At 43.0% G+C, this 26007-nt stretch overlaps 1 protein-coding gene across 2 annotated transcripts in view; it reads right to left on the reverse strand.

Annotated features, from left to right (window-relative positions):
- ggnbp2 (gametogenetin binding protein 2) overlaps positions 1-26007 on the reverse strand; it is a 36776-nt gene that overhangs the window by 5380 nt on the left and 5389 nt on the right. For both annotated transcript variants that reach the window (XM_061963300.1, XM_061963299.1), the window contains exons 4-12: positions 18448-18701; positions 18099-18197; positions 9988-10101; positions 9183-9392; positions 8943-9111; positions 8681-8863; positions 8476-8599; positions 3163-3285; positions 2961-3067 (exon numbers count right to left, since the gene is read on the reverse strand). In XM_061963300.1, coding sequence (XP_061819284.1) covers positions 2961-3067; positions 3163-3285; positions 8476-8599; positions 8681-8863; positions 8943-9111; positions 9183-9392; positions 9988-10101; positions 18099-18197; positions 18448-18701 — 1383 coding nt within the window. The remainder of the gene's footprint in view (positions 1-2960; positions 3068-3162; positions 3286-8475; positions 8600-8680; positions 8864-8942; positions 9112-9182; positions 9393-9987; positions 10102-18098; positions 18198-18447; positions 18702-26007) is intronic.

The raw sequence follows: 26007 nt of genomic DNA on the forward strand, positions 1-26007 counted from the left end.
ACCACACATAATATACGGAATATCAGAAGCATTTATTCGGTTAAAAATATCAGATTGCATTACCAAACATCTTTGACAACCCAACCATGATCGTAACAATCCACATTTTGTGTTATTCGTGCGTGAAACTTGTATCAAAACATGGTGTAGCCCCTCCTCTGAATGCAATGCTCCTACAGCAAGAATACAAATTCTGTATTCCTACAAAATACAAAATATGGCAATACAACAACACACTGCAGGCATCCTTTATTTTTATTGTCATTAAAAGCGTGTTTGTCCTTTTTATGTTAAGCTGTTAAAAAAAATATATATATATTTTTTTTTAAACATTTCATTAAAGCAGGAGTCACCAACCTTTTTGAAACCAAGAGCTACTTCTTGGGTACTGATTAATGCGAAGGGCTACCAGTTTGATACACACTTAAATAAATTGCCAGAAATAGCCAATTTGCTCAATTTACCTTTAAATCTATGTTATGTTATTATTAATAATTAATGATATTTATCTTTGTAGAAACACTGATCATCTTAATGATTTCTCACAATAAATATATATAGAAACAGATAAATACCAATATGCAACACTTTATTTTTATATTTTCTCTAAGTGCACATTTTTCAAATTGAACATTTTCAAATGATCACTTCTAAGACAGTCTTGTGAAATCACAATATCCCATTTTAACTAGCTAGCCACTAAAATTTTTTAACAAATCATGAATTACTTTGCACCATGTTTGTACAAATAATAACTCATGCAAAATACAAAAGTCAACTCTCAAATTTTTAAATAAATCATGTCATACTTTGAACTGGACATCAAATCTGTTATCTGTTTCTTTGTCAGTTAGTGAGGACCAAGTCTTTAAAATATTTTCTTGGATTTTCAAATTCTATTTGAGTTTTGTCTTTCTTAGAATTAAAAATGTCGAGCAAAGCGAGACCAGCTTGCTAGTAAATAAATACAATTTAAAAAATAGAGGCAGCTCACTGGTAAGTGCTGCTATTTGAGCTATTTTTAGAACAGGCCAGCGGGCTACTCATCTGGTCCTTACGGGCTACCTGGTGCCCCCGGGCACCGCGTTGGTGACCCCTGCATTAAAGCATACCAATTGTCCAGTTATGGTATTAAAACATTGAAAATAATCTTGTCCAGGGTACATGAGTAATGTTGAAAAATCATATCTATCTGTGATAAATTGCAATTAATTTTGAGTTCACTAAGAACAAAATGCGATTAATTGTGATTAAATATTTTAATCGTTTGACAGCCCGATTTGATACACATCCTCAAATGCATTGAATGGAACCTAAGGCCTGGTTTCCATACAGAGTTTAAGCCCTAGTTCTAGACTAAGTCATATTGTAAACCAGGATTTGCTGAAATGGCTTTCCCGGACATGGTTATAAATAGTCTCAGAGTTGTCCTAGTCTTGAGTTAAACAATCTATTGTCTTGAGTTAAACAATCTATTTTCTTGAATTGATACTGGAGCTAATTCAGGTATAATTTAAGACTCAAGTTCAACTAGTCCAAGTGCAGGTCTACATTAAGAGTAAAGGCTGTATGCATCACAGTGCATGGTGAATGAGGCTGAAAACACTTGTTTTAGCTGTGCATATGACAACTGAAAGTATTATCTGCACTTTTTATATTCAATACAATTACGGTAAGTTAAAAACTTAACATCTATAAAGCACATTGAATTGCCTTGCGTACAAATTGTGCTCTATAAATAAACTTGCCTACTTTGACTGCCGGTACATAAATGTTGGTGAAAGACTACAGAAACCAGAAAGAAGATTGTTCAGAGACAGAAGAAACTTTCTGAATGAATTTGATAGATGTTTGTGACAGTTTTCATACGTGCAAAGACAACGCGGCTGAAATTATTTGTTTGCTTCAGACAAAGCTTTCATGTGATTCATGAAGGGAAACCCCTACATCTCGTTCCTTACGAGAACGTATCACCTGAGGGGATCCCCACACCTGTTTCCGAATGAGAACGTACCACCCGAGGGGAACCCTTACACCTCTTTCCTTACAAGAACACATTAACTGAGGGGGAACCCCTACATCTCTTTTCTTTAAAAGAACATATCACCTGAGGGGAACTCCTATATATTTTCCCTTACAAGAACGTGTCACTTGAGGGTAAGTAACCCCTACACCTCTTTTCTTACAAGTACTTATTACCTTCAGCTTTTTGGCAAGTGGAACTTTCATGGTGAAACAATTCTGTGGTTTGAGTTAATCATCTATCCATCCATCCATCCATTTTCTACAACAGTCTGTAAAATAGTGTAAAAAAAAAAAAAGTCTACAAAGCAACATGTAACATCGAGGTCCTGAGGTTGTTAATCAGAATGTGAATATGGGAACTTCCTGGAGTAATTGGCTGGCTTGATGGAAACGGAGATTCAAACTCTCGATCTCCTGACTATGCAGCCGACATGTTAACCAATCAGTCATTTGAGTTGTTCTGATTCAGAATTGCAGTCCATGTATTTCCTATTATGGTTTCTGTAGTTGAATCAGGATGTTTGTCTTCAGTTATGGGTTATTTTGGAATCATTTGATTTAAACGTTTCTTCTCATTTTTACTAACGTTTTTTTAAACTATATTTTTCTTTTCACCATTCTATATCAGAGGTCAAACTCCAGTTCCAAACACATTCATGCTGCTAAAATGTGTGTTTAAAACTCCATCCCACGGTTTCAGCGCACCCTTACCTTTGCACCCGTTGCACATCCTTAATCTAATTTGGCTTCCAAAACATGACCTGAGTTGTTGTTGATTACCTTAATCTGAAACTATGTAGCCTGAAACTAGTTAATCCAAAATTAAGTGACATTTTAGAAAGCAACAGGATTGGTGTGGATTCATTTAAACCCTGACTTTATTTATGATCTGAATGCAAAAACGGGCATTATAATCCATAAGGGAATTATCTTACCTTCCTTTTCTTCTTCTTACTCTTGCATGGTTGCTTTTCCTCAATGTGTGGCCAGAAGTCAACACAGCTGTCTGTTCCCTCCTCTTCTTTGTCTTCAATTGACTCACCTTACAGGAAGTGACAATATAAATGGAGTTAAAGACATAGCACGGTGTGCAGAGCAAAGTGAGTATGTGACATTGCAGAAATGTTCACATCAGACCTATTTCATCATGGTTGCAGAGTCCCTCAGAGCAGGCAATATCAGAACCTTCTCTTGACCCGTTCTCACTGATCTCAGCGCTTGAGTAGCCACAATCGCTGGCAGTGCTGTAGGATGACAAATCTGAAGAAAAAAGGAAAACTATTTTTACTGAATTCTAGTCTAAATGAGAGATTGTCAACACTCAGCTCAGAGGCCACATGCAGCTCTTCTGAGGCAGTGAACTGGTGATTAGATGAGCGTAAGGAAGGTAAGGAAAGGGAGGTGGAGCCAGTGTCTGCACAAGAAATACTTTGGTATCTTGACTGTGCGACCCTGCAATAAACTAACCATGAATGCTACAAATGTTCCGATCAGGGTTTATCATGCAGATTCCGATACGATCATCCATGAGTGAGATCGTCCAATACCGATCACATATATTAACTGTACATTTTTCAATTTATTTATGGTAAGTTATTAACATTATCAACACACTATTTAAACTAGTTTCTTATTCTGTTTTATTACATATAATTCTTTGAGCAAAACAAAGTCCATAGAAAACAACAACTAAACAAAATCAAAAACTACAAACTGTTACCCATTGAAATCCTTTGGTTATTGCTGTACAAGACCTCCTATGTCCAGGGAATTATTTCCTCAGTTTGTACCCAACAACAAAATATATATATATATATATATATATATATATATTTTGAGAAATAAAAATATCAATATAATCACTCTTGTATCTATCATATACTGATAGTAGCCGTAATATCGACACCACCGATTTCTGGATCAATCCGATCCGTGTACAGACTGACACTGGTGACAAATCAACCGTTTTTACTCTATCTATCTACCCACACCCCCCCCCCCCCACACACACACACACTCTCTCGTGGTCAAAAGTTTACATACACTTGTAAAGAACATAATGTCATGGCTGTCTTGAGTTTCCGATCATTTCTACAACTCTTTTTTTTTTTTGTGATAGAGTGATTGGAGCACATACAAAAACATTCATGAAGTTTGGTTTTTTTATGAATGTATTATGGGTCTACTGAAAATGTGACCAAATCTGCAATAAGACGCTTTTGGTAGCCATCCACAAGCTTCTGGTAAGCTTCTGGTTGAATTTTTGACCACTCCTCTTGACAAAACTGGTGCAGTTCAGCTAAATTTGTTGGTATTCTGACATGGACTTGTTTCTTCAGCATTGTCCACATGTTCTCAATGGGGTTTAAGTCAGGACTTTGGGAAAGCCATTCTAAAACCTTAATTCTGGCCTGATTTAGCCATTCCAACCATTCTGACATCACATGGACAAAGATAAGACCTTCTGGAGGAAAGTTCTGTGGTCAGATGAAACAACAATTGAGCTGTTTGGCCACAATACCCAGCAATATGTTTGGAGGAGAAAATGTGAGGCCTTTAATCCCAGGAACTCCATGCCTACCGTCAAGCATGGTGGTGGTAGTAATATGCTCTGGGCCTGTTTTGCTGCCAATGGAACTGGTGCTTTACAGAGAGTAAATGGGACAATGAAAAAGGAGGATTACCTCCAAATTCTTCAGGACAACCTAAAATCATCAGCCCGGAGTTTGGGTCTTGGGCGCAGTTGGGTGTTCCAGCAGGACAATGACCCCAAACACACATCAAAAGTGGTAAAGGAATGGCTAAATCAGGCTAGAATAAAGGTTTTAGAATGGCCTTCCCAAAGTCCTGACTTAAACGCGTGGACAATGCTGAAGAAACAAGTCCATGTCAGAAAACTAACACATTTAGCTGAACTGCACCAATTTTGTCAAGAGGAGTGGTCAACAATTCAACCAGAAGCTTGCCAGAAGCTTGTGGATTGCTACCAAAAGCGCCTTATTGCAGTGAAACTTGCCGAGGGACATGTAACCAAATATTAACATTGCTGTATGTATACTTTTGACCCAGCACATTTGGTCACATTTTCAGTAGATTTCAGTAGAATAAATTCATCAAAGAACCAAACATCATGAATGTTTTTTGTGACAAAAGTATGTGCTCCAATCACTCCATCACAAAAAAATAACAGTTGTAGACATTATTGGAAACTCAAGACAGCCATGACATTATGTTCTTTACAAGTGTATGTAAACTTTTGACCACGGCTGTGTGTGTGTGTATATATATCCATATACATACATACATACATACATACATACACACACACACACACACACACATTTATGTACACCTACACACACACACTTATATGTGTGTGTGTGTGTGTGTGTGTGTGTCTGTGTGTGTAACGGACATTCATAACAATATGTAATGTGCAATATTTACCGTATTTTGGTCATTTTAATCTTTGATTTCTTCTGCACATTGATTTCCTCTTCCATAGTAGCGCACTTCCGACTTCGGAAATAAAACGCAAGTGTGTTTTGTAATTATGGCAGACTTTGTAATAGCCAATGAAGACGACTATTTTTGGCCAAATGAGGATTCACAACATAATATTTTTTAAGCTAAATATACGGAGGATGAACTGCTACTTCTAGAAGCGAGTACAAAGGAAGGTTGAGACGTAGCAGACAGAAGCCGAGAGAGTGAGGTCGGCTTGACTTGAAGCTGTAAATGTGGAACTGGAGCCAAGCTATTTCAACATACAAAGCCCGTTTCCATACGAGTTGGGAAATTGTGTTAGATGTAAATATAAACGGAATACAATGATTTGCAATTCCTTTTCAACCAATATTTAGTTGAATGCACTACAAAGACAAGATATTTGATGTTCAAACTCAAACTTTATTTTTTTTTTGCAAATAATAATTAACTTAGAATTTCATGGCTGCAACACGTGCCATTGTAGTTGGGAAAGGGCATGTTCACCACTGTGTTACATCACCTTTTCTTTTAACAACACTCAATAAACGATTGGGAACTGAGGAAACTAATTGTTGAAGCTTTGAAAGTGGAATTCTTTCCCATTCTTGTTTTATGTAGAGCTTCAGTCGTTCAACAGTCCGGGGTCTCCGCTGTCGTATTTTACGCTTCATAATGCGCCACACATTTTCGATGGGAGACAGGTCTGGACTGCAGGCGGCCCAGGAAAGTACCCGCACTCTTTTTTTACGAAGCCACGCTGTTGTAACACGTGCTGAATGTGGCTTGGCATTGTCTTGCTGAAATAAGCAGGGGCGTCCATGAAAAAGACGGCGCTTAGATGGCAGCATATGTTGTTCCAAAACCTGTATGTACCTTTCAGCATTAATGGTGCCTTCACAGATGTGTAAGTTACCCATGCCTTGGGCACTAATGCACCCCCGTACCATCACAGATGCTGGCTTTTGAACTTTGCGTCGTTAACAGTCTGGATGGTTCGCTTCCCCTTTGGTCCGGATGCCACGATGCCAAATATTTCCAAAAACAATTTGAAATATGGACTCGTCAGACCACAGAACACTTTTCCACTTTGCATCAGTCCATCTTAGATGATCTCGGACCCAGAGAAGCCGGCGGCGTTTCTGGATGTTGATGATAAATGGCTTTCGCTTTACATAGTAGAGCTTTAACTTGCACTTACAGATGTAGCGACCAACTGTATTTAGTGACAGTGTTTTTCTGAAGTGTTCCTGAGCCCATGTGGTGATATCCTTTAGAGATTGTTGTCGGTTTTTGATACAGTGCCAACTGAGGGATCAAAGGTCACGGTCATTCAATGTTGGTTTCCGGCCATGCCGCTTACGTGGAGTGATTTCTCCAGATGTTCTGAACCTTTTGATGATATTATGGACCGTAGATGTTGAAATCCCTAAATTTCTTGCAATTGCACTTTGAGAAACGTTGTTCTTAAACTGTTTGACTATTTGCTCACGCAGTTGTGGACAAAGGGGTGTACCTCGCCCCATTCTTTCTTGTGAAAGACAGAGCATTTTTTTGGGAAGCTGTTTTTACACCCAATCATGGCACCCACCTGTTCCCAATTAGCCTGCACACCTGTGGGATGTTCCAAATAAGTGTTTGATGAGCATTCCTCAACTTTATCAGTATTTATTGCCACCTTTCCCAACTTCTTTGTCACGTGTTGCTGGCATCAAATGCTAAAGTTAATTATTTGCAAAAAAAATAAAATGTGTATCAGTTTGAACATCAAATATGTTGTCTTTGTAGCATATTCAGCTGAATATGGGTTGAAAATGATTTGCAAATCATTGTATTCCATTTATATTTACATCTAACACAATTTCTCAACTCATATGGAAACGGGGTTTGTAAATGGAGTGCTTACCCAACTAAACCGGACAATACATCCCCGGCCAGCTGGACCAAACAGACAAAACATGAAACTTGTGCTAATACTTTACAGGTACTGTAATATGATTGTGTTTCAGTCAGTACAGATTGGCGTCCTATCGCAATGTGTTGTGCATTACAAACTCAAACGTGTTTCGTGCTGAAGTAAAAGGTAGCTTTTCTCTTGCCGTAGCTAGCTTTTACGGCTAATACCAAAGCACAACGATGTCTTACTACGCTACAAAAATAATTCTTCAGCGTTTGCTCTTACAATAACAATGTCACTACAATTTGGCTATTATATAGGTTAGGGAACATAAATGAAGTACTGGTGACGGTTTTTGAATGCATTTTTAAAGCGATTTAGAGGTAGAATTGATTGCTCCCATTAGCTACATTGCTCGCCACCAAGAACGAGACGATTTTTACAAGTTAGAAAGCAAAAAAAAAAACTTTTGTCTTTTTGTCCCTCATGATTGTGAACGATAGGCAAAATCCCCCCCAAAATGCAGTTCCCCCACACAAAAGGGAAAAACAACACAAGTTCAAAACAGTCACAAGGGTGTGACAGTTTTATGATAATTATCATAGCAAATAATGTATTGCAAGAATCTGTTTGAATTGAGAGTCGATTCTGAATCGAATCGACACACCAAGAATCGGAATAAAATTCTGATTTGTTGTAAGATTCACATTTCACATCTCTAATTTTTGCGCACAAATTGATAGATAACTTGCTGTGAAATCATAAGTTAAGGTGACAAGTAGATATTGAAGTATTTATTCGTATTTTAACAAAAAAAATGTTTGGAATATATGTCAATATGATGGTTTGTTGCATGATTAGATACTATACATTAAATTGCATGCAGTACATGCAATCTTTCTTTCAAAATTGAAAGAACAAATACATTTTCGAAATAAGATGGAGTGCTTTATTGGCGCACATTATTTTCAAGCTATTGCAAGACATATGTAACGATAAACAGTAAAAAGATGTTGAGTTTGTCACCTGTGGTTAGATGATTGGCGGCTGTCTCTGTAAATGCTTACCTTGTTTACATGGACAGCTAGATGATGTGTTTGCATTAGCACAACTGTTCTCCTTACAGATTGACTCCCCCTCATCATGGCTCCTACATGCATTACAACTATGCTCCTCGGCCTCAGGACAACCCTTTCCACACAGGAAAGTGTGTGTGAGTGAACATGGTTTCACATGAAAGTTCAGCTACAGTAGGCCATCCAGGCTCCTCACCTCCTCGTGATCCTTTTCTTTGAGCTCTTCTTCCTGGTTGTCAAAGCTGCATTTGTTATTGCGTCGAATCTTACGTTTTTGCCTCTTTTTCTCCTGCTTAAGCTGTTTTACTCGTTCTTTCTCGGACTGCTCCTCAACAAATTGCTCAAGTCGACTGATCCCCTGAATCTTCTCCACTGCCATCTATGGGCAGAACAATATTCAGCAAGGAATATTTATCAGTGCCAAAACTCATCACTGGCTTACAAGACTAGTACTGTACCTCAAAGCTTTTGCGCAGTTCATCAATGCCTAGATGATACAATATCTGCCAGGTCTGCTCTTCTGCACGTAGTTTCTGCCAGATTCTATGCAGTCGCTCATAGAGATGAATGCCCAAACAAGTCAGGACTTCTTCTTGTGCAATGTCAATGGTCTTGGCATGTCTCTCCCTATAATTAAGGACAAAAAAGGTTAAACAAAAGATAGTGACTACACACTTGCTTTAAGAATGTTTAAATACTCGTAGCCTCCGGCAAACTCCGGCTCAGCTCGACCGAGGAGGTGAGCGATGAAGTCAGTCTCATAGCACACATGGATGTGGCGCTCACGAGGGCAGCAGCACAGTCCCTCGTACAACACAGCACAATAGTCCTTCTCTTCACTACTGTCCACCTCTCCAATCAGGATGTTGTATGCCCTCAGCACTTTATTCTTACAATCAGTGCAAAACCTGAGGGGGGGAAAAGTGTAAAAATTAAGAAACTTCCTTTCTCTTTATAGAGATGTGCCACTTTTGTGTAGGTGCCATATTGGTTATGAAGATGCATTTTCGAAACTGAATAAAAATGTTATGTATGGAATTATCATCATTAGAATTATTATAAATAAAATCCCTAGCAAATCTTTAGAATCTAATGTATCAAGGTATACTTGGCTGAAAAAGGTAATTGTTTTGACTTAAATTGGACACAGTCACTTCAAGTGTTTTTGGGCTGTTTGCTGAAGGCAATCCAGGTGACGATAAATGTGGCACAATTAGTAGGAGTGTCACAGTTTTTCCAACCGTGTATTGCATGTATTTTGTGTGTATCGTGTGTTGGACATTTTGTTGAATGAGTACATGGATCATGTGGATTACTTTGTGTAGAATAGCTTGCAACAGTTGAAGGAGTACATTGTTTTGTGTATTTTTTGTCTTTCTGGCTAATAAATGTACAGCATTGCAACTCACAACTTCGGCTTTGTGGAACGCGCGTCAGCCACAGACTCAACTTACAAGGAACAAATTAGATTGTTTTATTTGAATTGTAAAAACCCGACATTGCCTGTGTTTTTGCAAGTGTCTCTCCAGCGTCTCCAAAAGACAGGCACTATCGACTAGGACCACTTCATCCCTGCATTCCTGGGACATCCGCTCCCACACGTCCATCCAGCTCCCCCTGGAAATAAATACAACAGAAACTTGACAAGCGCAATCAGAAGGCAACAGGGTTTAAAATTTGTCACCTGTAATATCAATGACTAAATGACTTTAAAAATTGGCTCTTAATAGCTAAAACGAGGTCATTGTTTTCCTTCAAAAAATCGGATTAAATCCTACATAAGCACATTAGGGCTGCACGATTATGGCCAAAATAATGATCACAATTATTAATCATGATTATTCATTGTTAGGTAAAATGGTGTTTCCCACAGGTTGGCAATTTACTTGCGATAATTAATGTGTCCCAGAGGTAGAGATGGGGGCGTAAAGCAATCATGTAATTTGTATTGACAAAGTAGGGCTAAATAAACATATTTAAAAGCAAATGTTGTGTTCTTGTTCATTATTAGTATTTACATGTATTTTTTTTCACATTACATTATTCTCTTTTTGATTGGGTTTCTTCAGGGCCATAACAAAAGCAGCCACGTTCTGCAGGTGGCCCACGAATCATCGAATGGACAACCCTGCTTGACTTCATCATACATTTGATCGTTTGTCGTGTGAAACATGCACATTAAAAAGACAAAACACAATTGCAACCCATTTGTCGACAATAAAACAGGCTGACGATAAATTAATTTGTCGACAATAGTCAGTGACGTCATCTTTCGTGTCCTTCCGGACGGAAGCGTGTAGGCGCGTCCTCTTGCAACATTGCAGGTGAAAACATGTAAAGTGGAGGAATATTTCACCTTAATCTTGTTAAAAGAATTGAATACCTTGCCTATTTTGCAAAGCGGACCTTGTTTTTATGGCAGTACATCTTTGATACGGGAGCATTTATGATGTCGGACATCCGGAGGATGCGATCTCAACTCTGTAAGATGGTTAGCTTGTTACCTTGCTCGTTAGCTAAGTGTGAGACGAAGTATAATTAAAAAAATAAATTTAACTATCATTTTAGCCAAAGTCTTCCAGCTAACCTTTGTCTATATGAATTCAAGTACTTTGTCAGGAACTCCAGGTGTGAAACAGCATCAATATCAAATGCCAAACATACAGATATACAAACACCCACACACGAACATTAGGCACCACGGCTCAGAACATAAAATAATCTTTTAGATCGCTAAAATGGTCAGAATTAATCAAGTCCATTTGATTGCAAAAAATGCCAGGAGTTTATCAATATTTTTTTAAAACATCATCACAAAATACTTGTTTCTGTTTGACAAAGTTAGGTAGCTTTGTTGTTAGTTTTTATTGCTGCTACTTTTTATTGTCTTTTGTTTTCATAAAGTTATTTTTGTAGCAGCCTATGATCAGCACAGTTACATTATACATACATATTTATGAATTAATTAGTCATATTTTTAGTGGGCACATGCCTAAACATATCTTAAGCAGAATTTAAAAGCAGATGGTTAACTAGAGCTACTGAATAGGTTTATGCTTCATAATCCAATTAGTCCACTAATTGTTCAAATATGACTAATGACAAATGCCTAATCAACTGTCAAAATAGTCGTTCTGTATAAATTCTAAGTTTGAAAATGCAACTTCTGCCCTTTAAAGGGAATTTTCTTACAATAGCATAAGCTCTGACAGGATTAAAGCAACTATATATGACCATGAATTGCACAGACTATCACAGATAAAAACGTACAAGACTGTGCAGCTACAATCCATGTAGTGTTATGTTATGCTCTGAATTATCCCACCAATAAGAATATTGACGGTGAATACATTCACTCTGTCATGCAGTCTTTGAAGGTTTTCAACTTTCTATGATGCTGCCTGCAATGTCCACGTTTGACGCTTCAACAGCGCAGGTTACAAGTTCACATTAGCCTGAACTGAACCACACGCAAAGCAAAGTGTTCTTTATCATACTGCAACCACTGGAAGTGCCATTGTGGCTGAAAGCACAACTCTTTCTCATGCAGTCTTACGACAGCACAACTCTTTCTCACGCTGTCTCACGACAGTACAAATCCGTTCCTCACTTCCTGTCTGCAGGGTTTTGTCATGCGTTTATAACAAAGAATAAAAAGGCTACACAATTACTTTAAGAATTGGAGTTCATCTTTTCGGATAACAAGGCTTTACAAATGTTTTCTGATTGTGGTTATTGTAATGTAGGAGTATCCAAACGTTGGCCATGGAGCACAGTATAAAAAAATGGAAAATATATAGTCCCTTTTCATTTATCATACATGCTAGTGGTCCCCAACCTTTTTGTAACTGCGGACCGGTCAACGCTTGAAAATTTGTCCCACGGACCGGGAGGGAGAGGGGGAATGATTTTTTTTTTTTTTGGTCATAAAAAAATACAATTATGTGTGCTTACGGACTGTACCCCTGCAGACTGTATTGATCTATATTGATATATAATGTAGGAACCAGAAATAATAATAACAGAAAGAAACAACCCTTTTGTGCGAATGAGTGTGAATGAGTGTAAATGGGGGAGGGAGGTTTTTTGGGTTGGTGCACTAATTGTAAGTGTATCTTGTGTTTTTTATGTAGATTTAATAAAAATAAAAAAATAAATAAAAAAATATATATATTTTTTTTTTTTTAATTTCTTGTGCGGCCCGGTACCAATTGATCCACGGACCGGTACCGGGCCGCGGCCCAGTGGTTGGGGACCACTGCTATAGGACACCACACTGTTATAGGTAAAGTACATACAACAACTTTGTCTTACTTCTTCTTAAACTATACTGTGTTTAAAAAATTACTTCCTTCCTGGCCTGATTGTGTTGTTGTTATGGCTGTTTGAATTGTGTATATTATTGAAATTGTTTTTGAAACTTTTAAATCTGTTATATTATCTATTATAATATGGTATATTCTTACTGGTAAAAACTGGGAAAAAACAGCGTATATCTTTGTAATGAACATTCACAGTCCTCAGTTTTTTGTGGCAATTTAGGAACTACCGTATTTTTCGGACTATAAGTCGCTCCGGAGTATACGTCGCACCGGCCGAAAATGCACAATAAAGAAGGAAAAAAACATATATACGTCGCACTGGAGTATAAGTCGCATTTTTGGGGGAAATTTATTTGATAAAATCCAACACCAAGAATAGACATTTGAAAGGCAATTTAAAATAAATAAATAATAGTGAACAACAGGTTGAATAAGTGTACGCCATATGACGCACAAATAACCAACTGAGAACGTGCCTGGTATGTTAACGCAACACATCATGGCAAGAGTCATTCAAATAACTATAACATATAGAACATGCTATACGTTTACCAAACAATCTGTCACTCCCGATCGCTAAATCCAATGGAATCTTCCTCCCCGGTGTCGCCTCTGGTATGTCCTTTCTTTCTGCTGCTCGATTGCCGTTCTCTGCTGCATATTTCACTACGTCCAGCTTGTAATCTGCAGTATATGATTTCCTTTTCGGTGCCATTTTTGTTCAGTCTTTCTCAGTTTTTATAAGTTACCGCCAATGTTGATGTGATCTATTTTAATAGCTACGGCAGTAGCATATAGCATATAGCAGTTAGCATCCCATGACCCACAATGCACTTCTGCCATGACCTTCCCCCGCCAAATTCTTATTGGTTGACGTGTGAGTGACGATTGCTGACGTGTGTGTGACGATTGCTTTAATTTAATTTCAGTAAAACATTTTAAAAAGTTCCTGTATGACATTCTGACAATAAAGTTGCATACGACTGGGATGAGAATCAGCACCTCCAAGTCCGAGTCCATGGTTCTCGCCCGGAAAAGGGTGGAGTGCCATCTCCGGGTTGGGGAGGAGATCTTGCCCCAAGTGGAGGAGTTCAAGTACCTCGGAGTCTTGTTCACGAGTGAGGGAAGAGTGGATCGTGAGATCGACAGGCGGATCGGTGCGGCGTCTTCAGTAATGCGGACGCTGTATCGATCCGTTGTGGTGAAGAAGGAGCTGAGCCGGAAGGCAAAGCTCTCAATTTACCGGTCGATCTACGTTCCCATCCTCACCTATGGTCATGAGCTTTGGGTTATGACCGAAAGGACAAGATCACGGGTACAAGCGGCCGAAACGAGTTTCCTCCGCCGGGTGGCGGGGCTCTCCCTTAGAGATAGGGTGAGAAGCTCTGTCATCCGGAGGGAGCTCAAAGTAAAAAAAATAAAAAAAAAAATTCCAAGATGGCGGCGCGCACAGAAGCAGCGGCTTACGGCTCTCCATTTCAGTGCTCTTTCTTCCTTCTTTTCTTCATGTTTTCTTTCCTTTTGTGCACCACCTGTACTGCAAACACCCGGTACACCATCCAGTCACTCTTGGATATCGGTAACTCGCACCAGATATCTGTTTCGAGCGACTTTCACCACGAGCACAACATCCCAGATGACATAGCGAGAGCACAGGGCTCTCCGTGGTTTGTTGTCGGGTCTGGGAGACGGTGCAGACGGAGGAGGGAGAGGAAGCAGAAGCGTGGCCGCAGGTCCGGCGTCTTGCTCAGGCTTAGGAAACAACCCCACAAGCCACCTCTACCGAGCCTGTTCCTCTCTAATGCCAGATCCCTTGTACAGAAGATGGACGACCTGGAGTTACAACTTGCTGGAAACCGCTATGTTCGGGACTGTTGTGCTATGATTATCACCGAAACCTGGCTTCACCCGGAAATACCCGATGCTAGCATGCAGCTAGCCGGACGCACTCTGCTCCGCCGGGACAGAACTAAGGACTCCGGTAAGAGCAGAGGAGGGGGGCTCTGTATCTACGTGCATGAGAACTGGTGCAACAACGGGACAATCACTAAACAGCACTGTTGCCCGGACGTGGAGTACATGTCTGTTAGATGTCGGCCTTTTTTTCTCCCGAGAGAGCTGTCTGTTGTTATCATCACGGCTGTGTATATTCCACCGGACGCCAAAGTAAACACAGCGCTCTCTCTTCTGCTGAACACCGTCAACGAACAGCAGCGGGCCCACCCCGACGGTGTTCATATCATAGCAGGGGATTTTAATAAGGCCAATCTGAAGACTGTACTCCCTAAGTTCTACCAGCACGTGAAGTGTTCTACAAGGGGCAAGAACACCCTGGACCACGTGTATACCAACATAAAGCACGCGTACAGAGCTACACCCCTCCCCCAGCTTGGACAGTCAGACCATCTTTCCCTCCTGCTCTCTCCTACCTACACCCCCATCAGACGCCAGGCCAGGCCTATCACAAAGACTCTTATGACCTGGCCTGACGATGCACTCCCCAAACTTCAGGACTGCTTCCAACACACAGACTGGGACCTCTTCCAACAACAGGAGCTGGAGACAGCCACAGGAACGGTGCTGGACTACATAAAGTTCTGCATCGGGAATGTGACTGTGGAAAAAACCATCCGGGTTTACCCCAACAAGAAACCCTGGATGACCAGCCAGGTCCGCACACTCCTCAGGGCCCGCGACGCAGCCTTCAGGTCAGGGGACAGGGCACTGTACAGTGTTGCTAGAGCCGACCTGAAGAGAGGGATTAAAAAAGCAAAGGCGGACCACAGGAGGTGCATAGAGTCCCATCTGTCCAGCAAAAACTCACGGGAGGTGTGGCGGGGCATTCATGACATCACGAACTTCAGAGGCTGCAATATGACAACTGCGGATCAGAGTGCGACACTGGCAGAGGAGCTTAACTGTTTCTTTGCCCGTTTCGAAACCCCCCAGCGACACTCATCTGCTCCAGCCCTGCCCCCGCCCCCACCGGGCTCCGGCGCCACTCCACTCACTGTACAGGAGCACAGTGTCAGACGAGTGCTCCTGGCTGTGAACCCCAGGAAGGCTACCGGACCAGACGGAGTACCTGGAAAGGTGCTCAGGACGTGCGCCCACCAGCTCGCTCCCCCCCTCACCAGGATCTTCAACCTCTCCCTGGCTCAGGCAGTCATCCCATCCTGCCTGAAGTCATCTACAATAATCCCGGTGCCGAAGAAGTCTCCCATCACCAGCCTGAATGATTACCGACCAGTGGCCCTCACTCCGGTAATCATGAAGTGCTTCGAGCGACTTGTTCTCCAGCACATCAAGGACCATATCCCTCCAGACTTCGACCCCCACCAGTTCGCATACCGGGCGAACAGATCCACAGAGGACGCCATCGCTGTTGCTCTCCACTCTGCTCTGAACCACCTGGAGCAGCAGCAGAGCTACGTCCGGATGCTCTCTGTGGACTATAGCTCTGCCTTCAATACAATAATCCCGGACAGACTCTGCAATAAACTGGACACTCTTGGCCTCCCCCCTCTCACAAACGCCTGGATAAGGGACTTCCTAACGGACCGACCCCAGAATGTGAGACTTGGCCCGCACCTCTCATCCTCCCGCACGCTGAGCATCGGCTCCCCACAGGGCTGTGTGCTGAGCCCCCTCCTCTACTGCCTTTACACCCATGACTGCAGTCCGGCCCACAGTGACAACCTTACCGTCAAGTTCGCCGACGATACCACAGTGGTCGGGCTCATCTCCAGGGGTGACGAGGCTGCCTACAGAGAGGAGGTCCTGAAGCTGACGGCCTGGTCTTCGGAGAACAACCTCGCTCTCAACATCAGCAAGATCAGAGAGATCATCGTCGACTTCAGGAGGAGCAGCACCGACCCTGCCCCCCTCTACATCAACGGCGAGCGTGTAGAGAGGGTCCACACCTTCAGGTACCTTGGAGTCCACATCTCTAATGACTTCTCCTGGACAGTCAACACCACATCAATCATCAAGAAGGCTCAGCAGCGGCTACACTTCCTTAGAGTCCTCGGGAAGTACAACCTGAAGCCTGACCTGCTGCTGACCTTCTACCGCTCGTCCATCGAGAGCCTGCTGACCTACTGTATTACGGTATGGTACGGCAGCTGCACTGCAGCAGACAGGGAGAGGCTGCAAAGAGTGGTCAAGACGGCTCAGAAAATCATCGGCCGCCCTCTCCCCTCTCTGACGGACATCTACACCTCCCGCTGCCTCAACAGAGCCAGTGCCATCATCAAGGACAGCACCCACCCTGGCTCTGACCTGTTCCACCTGCTGCCCTCTGGGAAGCGCTACAGGTGCATTAAAACCAAAACAAACAGGCTAAAGAACAGCTTCTTCCCCAGGGCCATAACCATCCTGAACGGACTGCCCCATTGTCCCTCATAACTGCCTTCTCTTCGGTGCAATAACCCATTCCACCAACCACCCTGTTTTTGTTTTTGTTTTTTTCATGTATATATTCATTTCACACCATATTCATTGCACTTCTACATTTTTTATATTTTTATATATTTGCACATTGTTTTTCTAGCATGCACACATCGCACTGTATGGAATGGCCTCAATCTCGTTACCTTGCGTAATGACAATAAAGCTGATTCTGATTCTGATTCTGATTCTGATTCTGCTCCTCCACATCGAGGTGAGCCAGATGAGGTGGTTCGGGCATCTGGTCAGGATGCCACCCGAGCGCCTCCCTAAGGAGGTGTTTAGGGCATGTCCGACCGGTAGGAGGCCACGAGGAAGACCCAGGACACGTTGGGAAGACTATGTCTCCCGGCTGGCCTGGGAACGCCTCGGGAGGAGCTGGACGAAGTGGCTGGGGAGAGGGAAGTCTGGGCTTCCCTGCTTAGGCTGCTGCCCCCGCGACCCGACCTCGGATAAGCGGAAGAAGATGGATGGATGGATGGATGGATGGATGGATGTTTACATATACTGGGGTCTTTTTTTAAGTTACCGTAATTAAAATTTTGTGCTTCATCATGATTAATCCAAAATCAAAAGTGTGATTAATTTGACTGAAAAATTTAATCATTTGACAGCACTAGACGCGTTTGACACTTGTGCTCTTTGCTGTAATTTTAACACTGGTACTTGTGTTCACATTTGATCTGAAGTGAATCACACCGCATGCGCTTAAAAGTGGATGTGGTTAGATTCTGATTAAGATTAGGAACTTCTGTTGCATCATACACAATTTCCCCATCGTGGGATAAATAGATATCTAGCCTTTCCTATTTCTATGAGCAACAGAGATGACCATTTACTTACCCCAATGGTCTGAGTTTGTTTGTGTCTAAGGAGTGCAACTGGCATCGGTTGCTCTTTCTACTTTTTGGAATGGCATCAATCACATCATTCAACTTTGACCTGTCAAAAAAAAAAAAAAAAAAATAGGAGAAAAATTTAAATGTTGGCAAAGTTTATACAGATATCACAATTGTGGGCAACTAACTGACACAGAACAAGACAAAATATACTAGTTTTACTACTGAAACACACAGATGCCTAAATTTAACATTTTAAATTGCAAAATTCAACAATTTCTTGTTGAACCTACTAACACACATTGTTCCTATCTAGACTATATGAAAAAACTTTTTTTTCTTCTACATCTTACCCTTGAATGTAGAAAAGGCTGTATAGCTTCTTCATATCCGCTAAACAAGCCTTGGTGACAGACAGCTTTCCTGGGGCCTTCACTGTGAGCGGCTCTAAGGCCAGGGTCTCCGATTCCACTAAATTGGAGAAAAGGCGCTCCACACTGCGTCTGCAACCCACGCATGGCACCATTTGGGACAATGCTCGGTACAGCTCTCCGGACAACACCGTCAGGGCCATCGTCAAATCCTGTTGCTTCAACTTGTGGTGACCCTAAAGGCAAAGAGATCACGTGCAAGTTATGTCTTGCCGTCATTTAACAAAAATGGTACAGTAGAACTTACAAAGTGGACTGACACAATGCAGGATTCAACTTACTGGAAATGTTCTAGACCAATAACAACACAGATTTCAAGCGTTTGACACACCATCAGACTTTACATCACATGAGACTTGAGCAAACGCACAAGCTCCCTGAGCATTCAGTGGACCATGTGTGGGCAACATCAGACGTGCACAGTGAGGCCACACCGGCAGCACAGCTGTCCCAAACCTGACATCACTACAAGTTAAGGCCTTGTTCACACTGCAGGTCAATTACGATTGTTTTGCCCATATGCGACCTGTATCTTATTTTTTAATGTCTGTAGCCACGTGTACATGGACAACATTTATTTCATGTGATCACCATGCAGATTATTATTACTGTGTATATCGACCCTACAAAAACGTGCATTTTCATGCATCACACCTTAAATTGGAATATTTTACTGTGACATGAGCAGAACCTAACATAATTGGAAAGGTGTGTTATTATTTGCTCCTCTCTGAGCTGCCACCTTAACGTGGTAGAGGAGTTTGCGTGTCCCAATGATCCTAGGAGCTATGTTGTCCGGGGGCTTCTATGCCCCCTGGTAGGGTCTCCCAAGGCAAACTGGTCCTAGGTGAGGGATCAGACAAAGAGCAGCTCGAAGACCTCTATGAAGAACACGAACAAGGAACCCAGATTTCCCTCGCCCGGACGCGGGTCACCGGGGCCCTCCTCTGGAGCCAGGCCCGGAGGTGTGGCACGATGGCGAGCGCCTGGTGGCCGGGCCTGTCCCCATGGGGCCCGGCCGGGCACAGCCCGAAGAGGCAACGTGGGTCCCCCCTCCAATGGGCTCACCACCCATAGCAGGGGTCATAGAGGTCGGGTGCGATGTGAGCTGGGCGGAAGCCGAAGGCAGGGCACTTGGCGGTCCGATCCTCGGCTACAGAAGCTAGCTCTTGGGACGTGGAACGTCACCTCGCTGGGGGGGAAGGAGCCTGAGCTAGTGCGTGAGGTGGAGAAGTTCCGGCTAGATATAGTCGGACTCACTTCGACGCACAGCAAGGGCTCTGGAACCAGTTCTCTTGACAGGGGCTGGACTCTCTTCCACTCTGGCGTTGCCAGCAATGAGAGGCGACGGGCTGGGGTGGCAATTCTTGTTTCCCCTCGGCTCAAAGCCTGCACGTTGGAGTTCAACCCGGTGGACGAGAGGGTAGCCTCCCTCCGCCTTCGGGTGGGGGGACGGGTCCTGACTGTTGTTTGCGCTTACGCGCCCAACGGCAGTTCAGATTACCCACCCTTTTTGGATTCACTCGAGGGAGTACTGGAGAGTGCTCCCCCGGGTGATTCCCTCGTTCTACTGGGGGACTTCAACGCTCATGTTGGCAATGACAGTGAAACCTGGAGAGGCGTGATTGGGAAGAATGGCCGCCCGGATCTGAACCCGAGTGGTGTTTTGTTATTGGACTTTTGTGCTCGTCACGGATTGTCAATAACAAACACCATGTTCAAACATAAGGGTGTCCATATGTGCACTTGGCACCAGGACACCCTAGGCCGCAGTTCCATGATCGACTTTGTAGTTGTGTCATCGGATTTGCGGCCTCATGTTTTGGACACTCGGGTGAAGAGAGGGGCGGAGCTTTCTACCGATCACCACCTGGTGGTGAGTTGGCTGCGATGGTGGGGGAGGATGCCGGACAGACCTGGCAGGCCCAAACGCATTGTGAGGGTTTGCTGGGAACGTCTAGCAGAGTCTCCTGTCAGAGAGAGTTTCAATTCCCACCTCCGGAAGAACTTTGAACATGTCACGAGGGAGGCGCTGGACATTGAGTCCGAGTGGACGATGTTCCGTACCTCTGTTGTCGGGGCGGCCGATTGGAGCTGTGGCCGCAGGGTAGTTGGTGCCTGTCGTGGCGGTAATCCTAGAACCCGTTGGTGGACACCGGCGGTGAGGGATGCCGTCAAGCTGAAGAAGGAGTCCTATCGGGTTCTTTTGGCTCATGGGACTCCTGACGCAGCAGACAGGTACCGACAGGCCAAGCGGTGTGCGGCTTCAGCGGTCGCGGAGGCAAAAACTCGGACATGGGAGGAGTTCGGTGAGGCCATGGAAAAAGACTTCCGGACGGCTTCGAAGCAATTCTGGACCACCATCCGCCGCCTCAGGAAGGGGAAGCAGTGCAGTGTCAACACCGTGTATGGTGGGGATGGTGCTCTGTTGACCTCGACTGCGGATGTTGTGGATCGGTGGAGAGAATACTTCGAAGACCTCCTCAATCCTACCAGCACGTCTTCCTATGAGGAAGCAGGGCCTGGGGAATCTGTGGTGGGCTCTCCTATTTCTGGGGCTGAGGTTGCCGAGGTAGTTAAAAAGCTCCTCGGTGGCAAGGCCCCGGGGGTGGATGAGATCCGCCCGGAGTTCCTTAAGGCTCTGGATGTTGTGGGGCTGTCTTGGTTGACAAGACTCTGCAACATCGCGTGGACATCGGGGGCGGTACCTCTGGATTGGCAGACCGGGGTGGTGGTTCCTCTCTTTAAGAAGGGGAGCCGGAGGGTGTGTTCCAACTATCGTGGGATCACACTCCTCAGCCTTCCCGGTAAGGTCTATTCAGGTGTACTGGAGAGGAGGCTACGCCGGATAGTCGAACCTCGGATTCAGGAGGAACAGTGTGGTTTTCGTCCTGGTCGTGGAACTGTGGACCAGCTCTATACTCTCGGCAGGGTCCTTGAGGGTGCATGGGAGTTTGCCCAACCAGTCTACATGTGCTTTGTGGACTTGGAGAAGGCATTCGACCGTGTACCCCGGGAAGTCCTGTGGGGAGTGCTCAGAGAGTATGGGGTAACGGACTGTCTTATTGTGGCGGTTCGCTCCCTGTATAATCGGTGTCAGAGCTTGGTCCGCATTGCCGGCAGTAAGTCGGACACGTTTCCAGTGAGGGTTGGACTCCGCCAGGGCTGCCCTTTGTCACCGATTCTGTTCATAACCTTTATGGACAGAATTTCTAGGCGCAGTCAGGGCGTTGAGGGTATCTGGTTTGGTGGCTGCAGGATTAGGTCTCTGCTTTTTGCAGATGATGTGGTCCTGATGGCTTCATCTGGCCAAGATCTTCAGCTCTCACTGGATCGGTTCGCAGCCGAGTGTGAAGCGACTGGGATGAGAATCAGCACCTCCAAATCCGAGTCCATGGTTCTCGCCCGGAAAAGGGTGGAGTGCCATCTCCGGGTTGGGGAGGAGATCTTGCCCCAAGTGGAGGAGTTCAAGTACCTCGGAGTCTTGTTCACGAGTGGGGGAAGAGTGGATCGTGAGATCGACAGGCGGATCGGTGCGGCATCTTCAGTAATGCGGACGCTGTATCGATCCGTTGTGGTGAAGAAGGAGCTGAGCCAGAAGGCAAAGCTCTCGATTTACCGGTCGATCTACGTTCCCATCCTCACCTATGGTCATGAGCTTTGGGTCATGACCGAAAGGACAAGATCACGGGTACAAGCGGCCGAAATGAGTTTCCTCCGCCGGGTGGCGGGGCTCTCCCTTAGAGATAGGGTGAGAAGCTCTGCCATCCGGGGGGAGCTCAAAGTAAAGCCGCTGCTCCTCCATATCGAGAGGAGCCAGATGAGGTGGTTCGGGCATCTGGTCAGGATGCCACCCGAACGCCTCCCTCGGGAGGTGTTTCGGGCACGTCCGACCGGTAGGAGGCCACGGGGAAGACCCAGGACACGTTGGGAAGACTATGTCTCCCGGCTGGCCTGGGAACGCCTCGGGATCCACCGGGAGGAGCTGGACGAAGTGGCTGGGGAGAGGGAAGTCTGGGCTTCCCTGCTTAGGCTGCTGCCCCCGCGACCCGACCTCGGATAAGCGGAAGAAGATGGATGGATGGATGGATGTTATTATTTGTGCTAAGTCGCCATCTTTTGGACAAGATTGCTCACTGCAGGTACTGAATAAGCAGTGACTTCCACTGTAAACAAACATGCCTTTGTGCATTTCTGCTTGTTCAACATTCTCACGGTATTTATAATTTTTTTCCTTCTGTTAACTACTTTTGTTTTACCTTTCTTTTTCAAATGGATATTTTCTGTGCTTCTTTATGTTGTGATTATGTACAGGTTGCAGTATGTCTTTATGTTATGACATTCTGTGTATGTGTTTGAGGCTAGCAGTTAGCGCTTGGAGTAGCTGTAATGTTGTGAATAAAATACCTTGTTAAGACCACAACTGGATCACTTTTTTATTATTATTACATCGACACAGGACACTTAAGAACATACTTTTGTTTTTGCTAGTCTCGTTTTAAAGCAACAAACAACAGTATATGACGCTACGTCTGTAATGATGACTGGGGGGAGACAGCAGCGAGACAACCGCTTCATTCCGAGACTATTAAATTTAGTTCCGCTCCACCACTATAACTGAAATCAAAAACATGCGCAGTAAGGATAATTCTAACTCAAATTTCTATGTTTCATGTGTGTTTCATGTGCTACAATCCGAATGACTTTCGGCATAAACAACCCATCTCGAACGGAATTAAATTTTGATCCGAACGTGTGTGATCAGGTCAGAATATTCCAAATGGCTTGTTTACATAAAGCATTTTATTCTAGTTAGTCTTTTAATCTGATTAAATGTGTCCATGTGCACATAGATAATGTGAACAGCACAAATCCAAATGTTTTATATCAGACCCAGGCCTCTTTCGTATGCGAAAATAAATCGGATATACTGTATATGCGATGTGTCCTCAATTTGAATGCCGCTGTGCTCAGGTCGCATTCATCTGACCAGAACGTCATCAAAAAGCGATAAGCGTCATAACTATAAATAGTTATGACGTCCATCCATCCATCCATCCACTTTCTACCGCGCATTATGACGTCATAACTCAAATTAGAAGGTTACAAAAGAAATGGTTGACAACGGAGCAGAAAACAGGTGAAAATAATATGTTTTAGGAACTCACGTGAAAGTTCCATCACTTCTCTCTCCGACTCCTTACCCACAAATGCTTTTCTAGCAAACGTTGAAGCAAAACATCCCGTAAAATTGCGACAGCCAAATAACTTCTCCTCTTTCTTTTTAATCTTCTACATGTAACAATTTGGTTAAAAAAATGTTGACTTTGACAAAAAAATCTGAATTGGACACCCGACCCTGCAGTGTGAACGCAGCCTTTATGTCTTATTATTATTATCAAACGGCAGCAGTCATTTCCATTAGATTATTTTCTAATATAAAGTGCATCTGGAAAGTATTCACAGCACTTCACTTTATCCACATTTTGTTATGGTACAGCCTTATTCCAAAATGGAATTAATTTATTTTTGCACTCAAAATTCTACAGACAATACCTCATAATGACAATGTTAAGTTTTGGGGGGGGTTTTTAAGCATTTTGCAAATTTGATTAAAATAATATTGTTTAACTCAAAAATCATGTGCTTAAAGGGGAATTGCACTTTTTGGGGAATTTTGCCTTTTGTTCACTTTGTTCACTATCATTATGAAAGATATGAAGACAGATTTTTTTTTTTTTTAATGTATTCTAAATCGTAAACAAAAGTCTGCTTAAAGCGGAGTCAATAGGAGGTCCTCTATTCTGCCCATAAAAACCAATAAAAAAACATCCATATACCGCCAAAAATACTCCATTTACATTTTGTGACCTGAATATTAACCAAGTATTAGTGATATTGTTATAGAAAGCGCTAACGCAAATAAATTATTTATAGCGGCGCCGTTATCACAAGCTTGCATGTCAATCTTGACAATGACAATGTCGACTGATGAGCTGCTTCCTCGTCAAACTTTATTCTAGATCATAAATCATGCCTTTGACCTCGAAAGTAGAAGGACGAAAACGTATTCTGACAAGTTGGTACACTTTGACAGCCGATTTAGACCCAAGCATGGCGAGAACAACATTGCTAGTATTATGAGTCATTCTTCATCTAAATGGGACTATATGAACATCCTAGTAGTCGGCATCCTAATTACAGCAGACCTTACACAGTAAATGATGTGTTATTGTTTGTTGGCTCTCATAAAGTCTGCAGTGAGTAGTAATCAGTGAACTTGCGCTGCGTATACTTAAAATGAGCAAAGTACGTAAATATTAAATGTTATTTCAAATGTGCCCATTATTACATTACATACAGGTATATACTTACATCATGTATATAAAACTTTAATGAAGGTGTTTGGATGTTTTAAGGGCTTTATAGCATACTTGCCAACCCTCCCGAATTTTCCGGGAGACTCCCGAAATTCAGCGCCTCTCCCGAAAACCTCCCGGGACAAATATTCTCCCGAAAATCTCCCGATTTTCAGCCGGAGCTGGAGGCCACGCCCCCTCCAGCTCCATGCGGAGCTGGAGTGAGGACAGCCTTTTTTCACGACGGGAGGACAACAGGGTGACAAGAACTAAATCATCCAGACAAGAGATAAATTGTATTATTATGTTTATCTTACCTAAAAATACATATATTTATTAATTAAAATAATAATAATAATAAATAAATTTTTTACTATATTTTGCTAAAAGCATCAAAATTAATTGTATTTTTATTATTATATTATGCTTTATAGCCAGAATAGAGTGGCTTCCATAGGCACCATTGTAAGCTGACTTTTGATCGCATTTATTTAATATTTACAATGCATTAAAATAATAATACAGCAGTCTTGTCTTTCATGATGATTGTGAACGGTAGGCAAAATTCCAAAATAAAGTGCAGTTCCCCTTCAAGTACGGTATTTACAGCCCTTGCTCAATACTTTGTTGATACACCTTTGGCAGAAATTACAGCCTCAAGTCTTTTTGAATACGATGCAACAAGCTTGGCACATCTATCTTTGGGTAATATCTCCCATTCCTCTTTGCAGCACCTCTCAAGCTCCATCAGGTTGGAAGGGAAGCATTGGTTTTCAACCATGGTGTCTCTGTGCATTGCTGCATTCATCTTAGTCTAGTCAGGGAGGTGACCAAGAAACTGATGGTCACTCTGTCAGAGCTACAGCATTCCTCATTCCTCTCTGGAGAGAGGAGAACCTTCCAGAAGGACAACCATCCGCAATCCACCAATCAGGCCTGTATGGTATAGTGGCCAGATGGAAGCAATTTCTTCGTAAAAGGTTTGCCAAAGTGCAAAATGCACCTGAAAGACTCTCAGACCATGGGAAACAAAATTATCTGGTCTAATGAGACAAAGATTGAACTCTTTTGCGTGAATGCCAAGCATCATGTTTGGAGGAAACCAGGGACCGCTCATCACCAG

This window comes from Nerophis lumbriciformis, linkage group LG09 (assembly GCF_033978685.3).
Source record: "Nerophis lumbriciformis linkage group LG09, RoL_Nlum_v2.1, whole genome shotgun sequence".
Lineage (NCBI taxonomy): Eukaryota > Metazoa > Chordata > Actinopteri > Syngnathiformes > Syngnathidae > Nerophis > Nerophis lumbriciformis.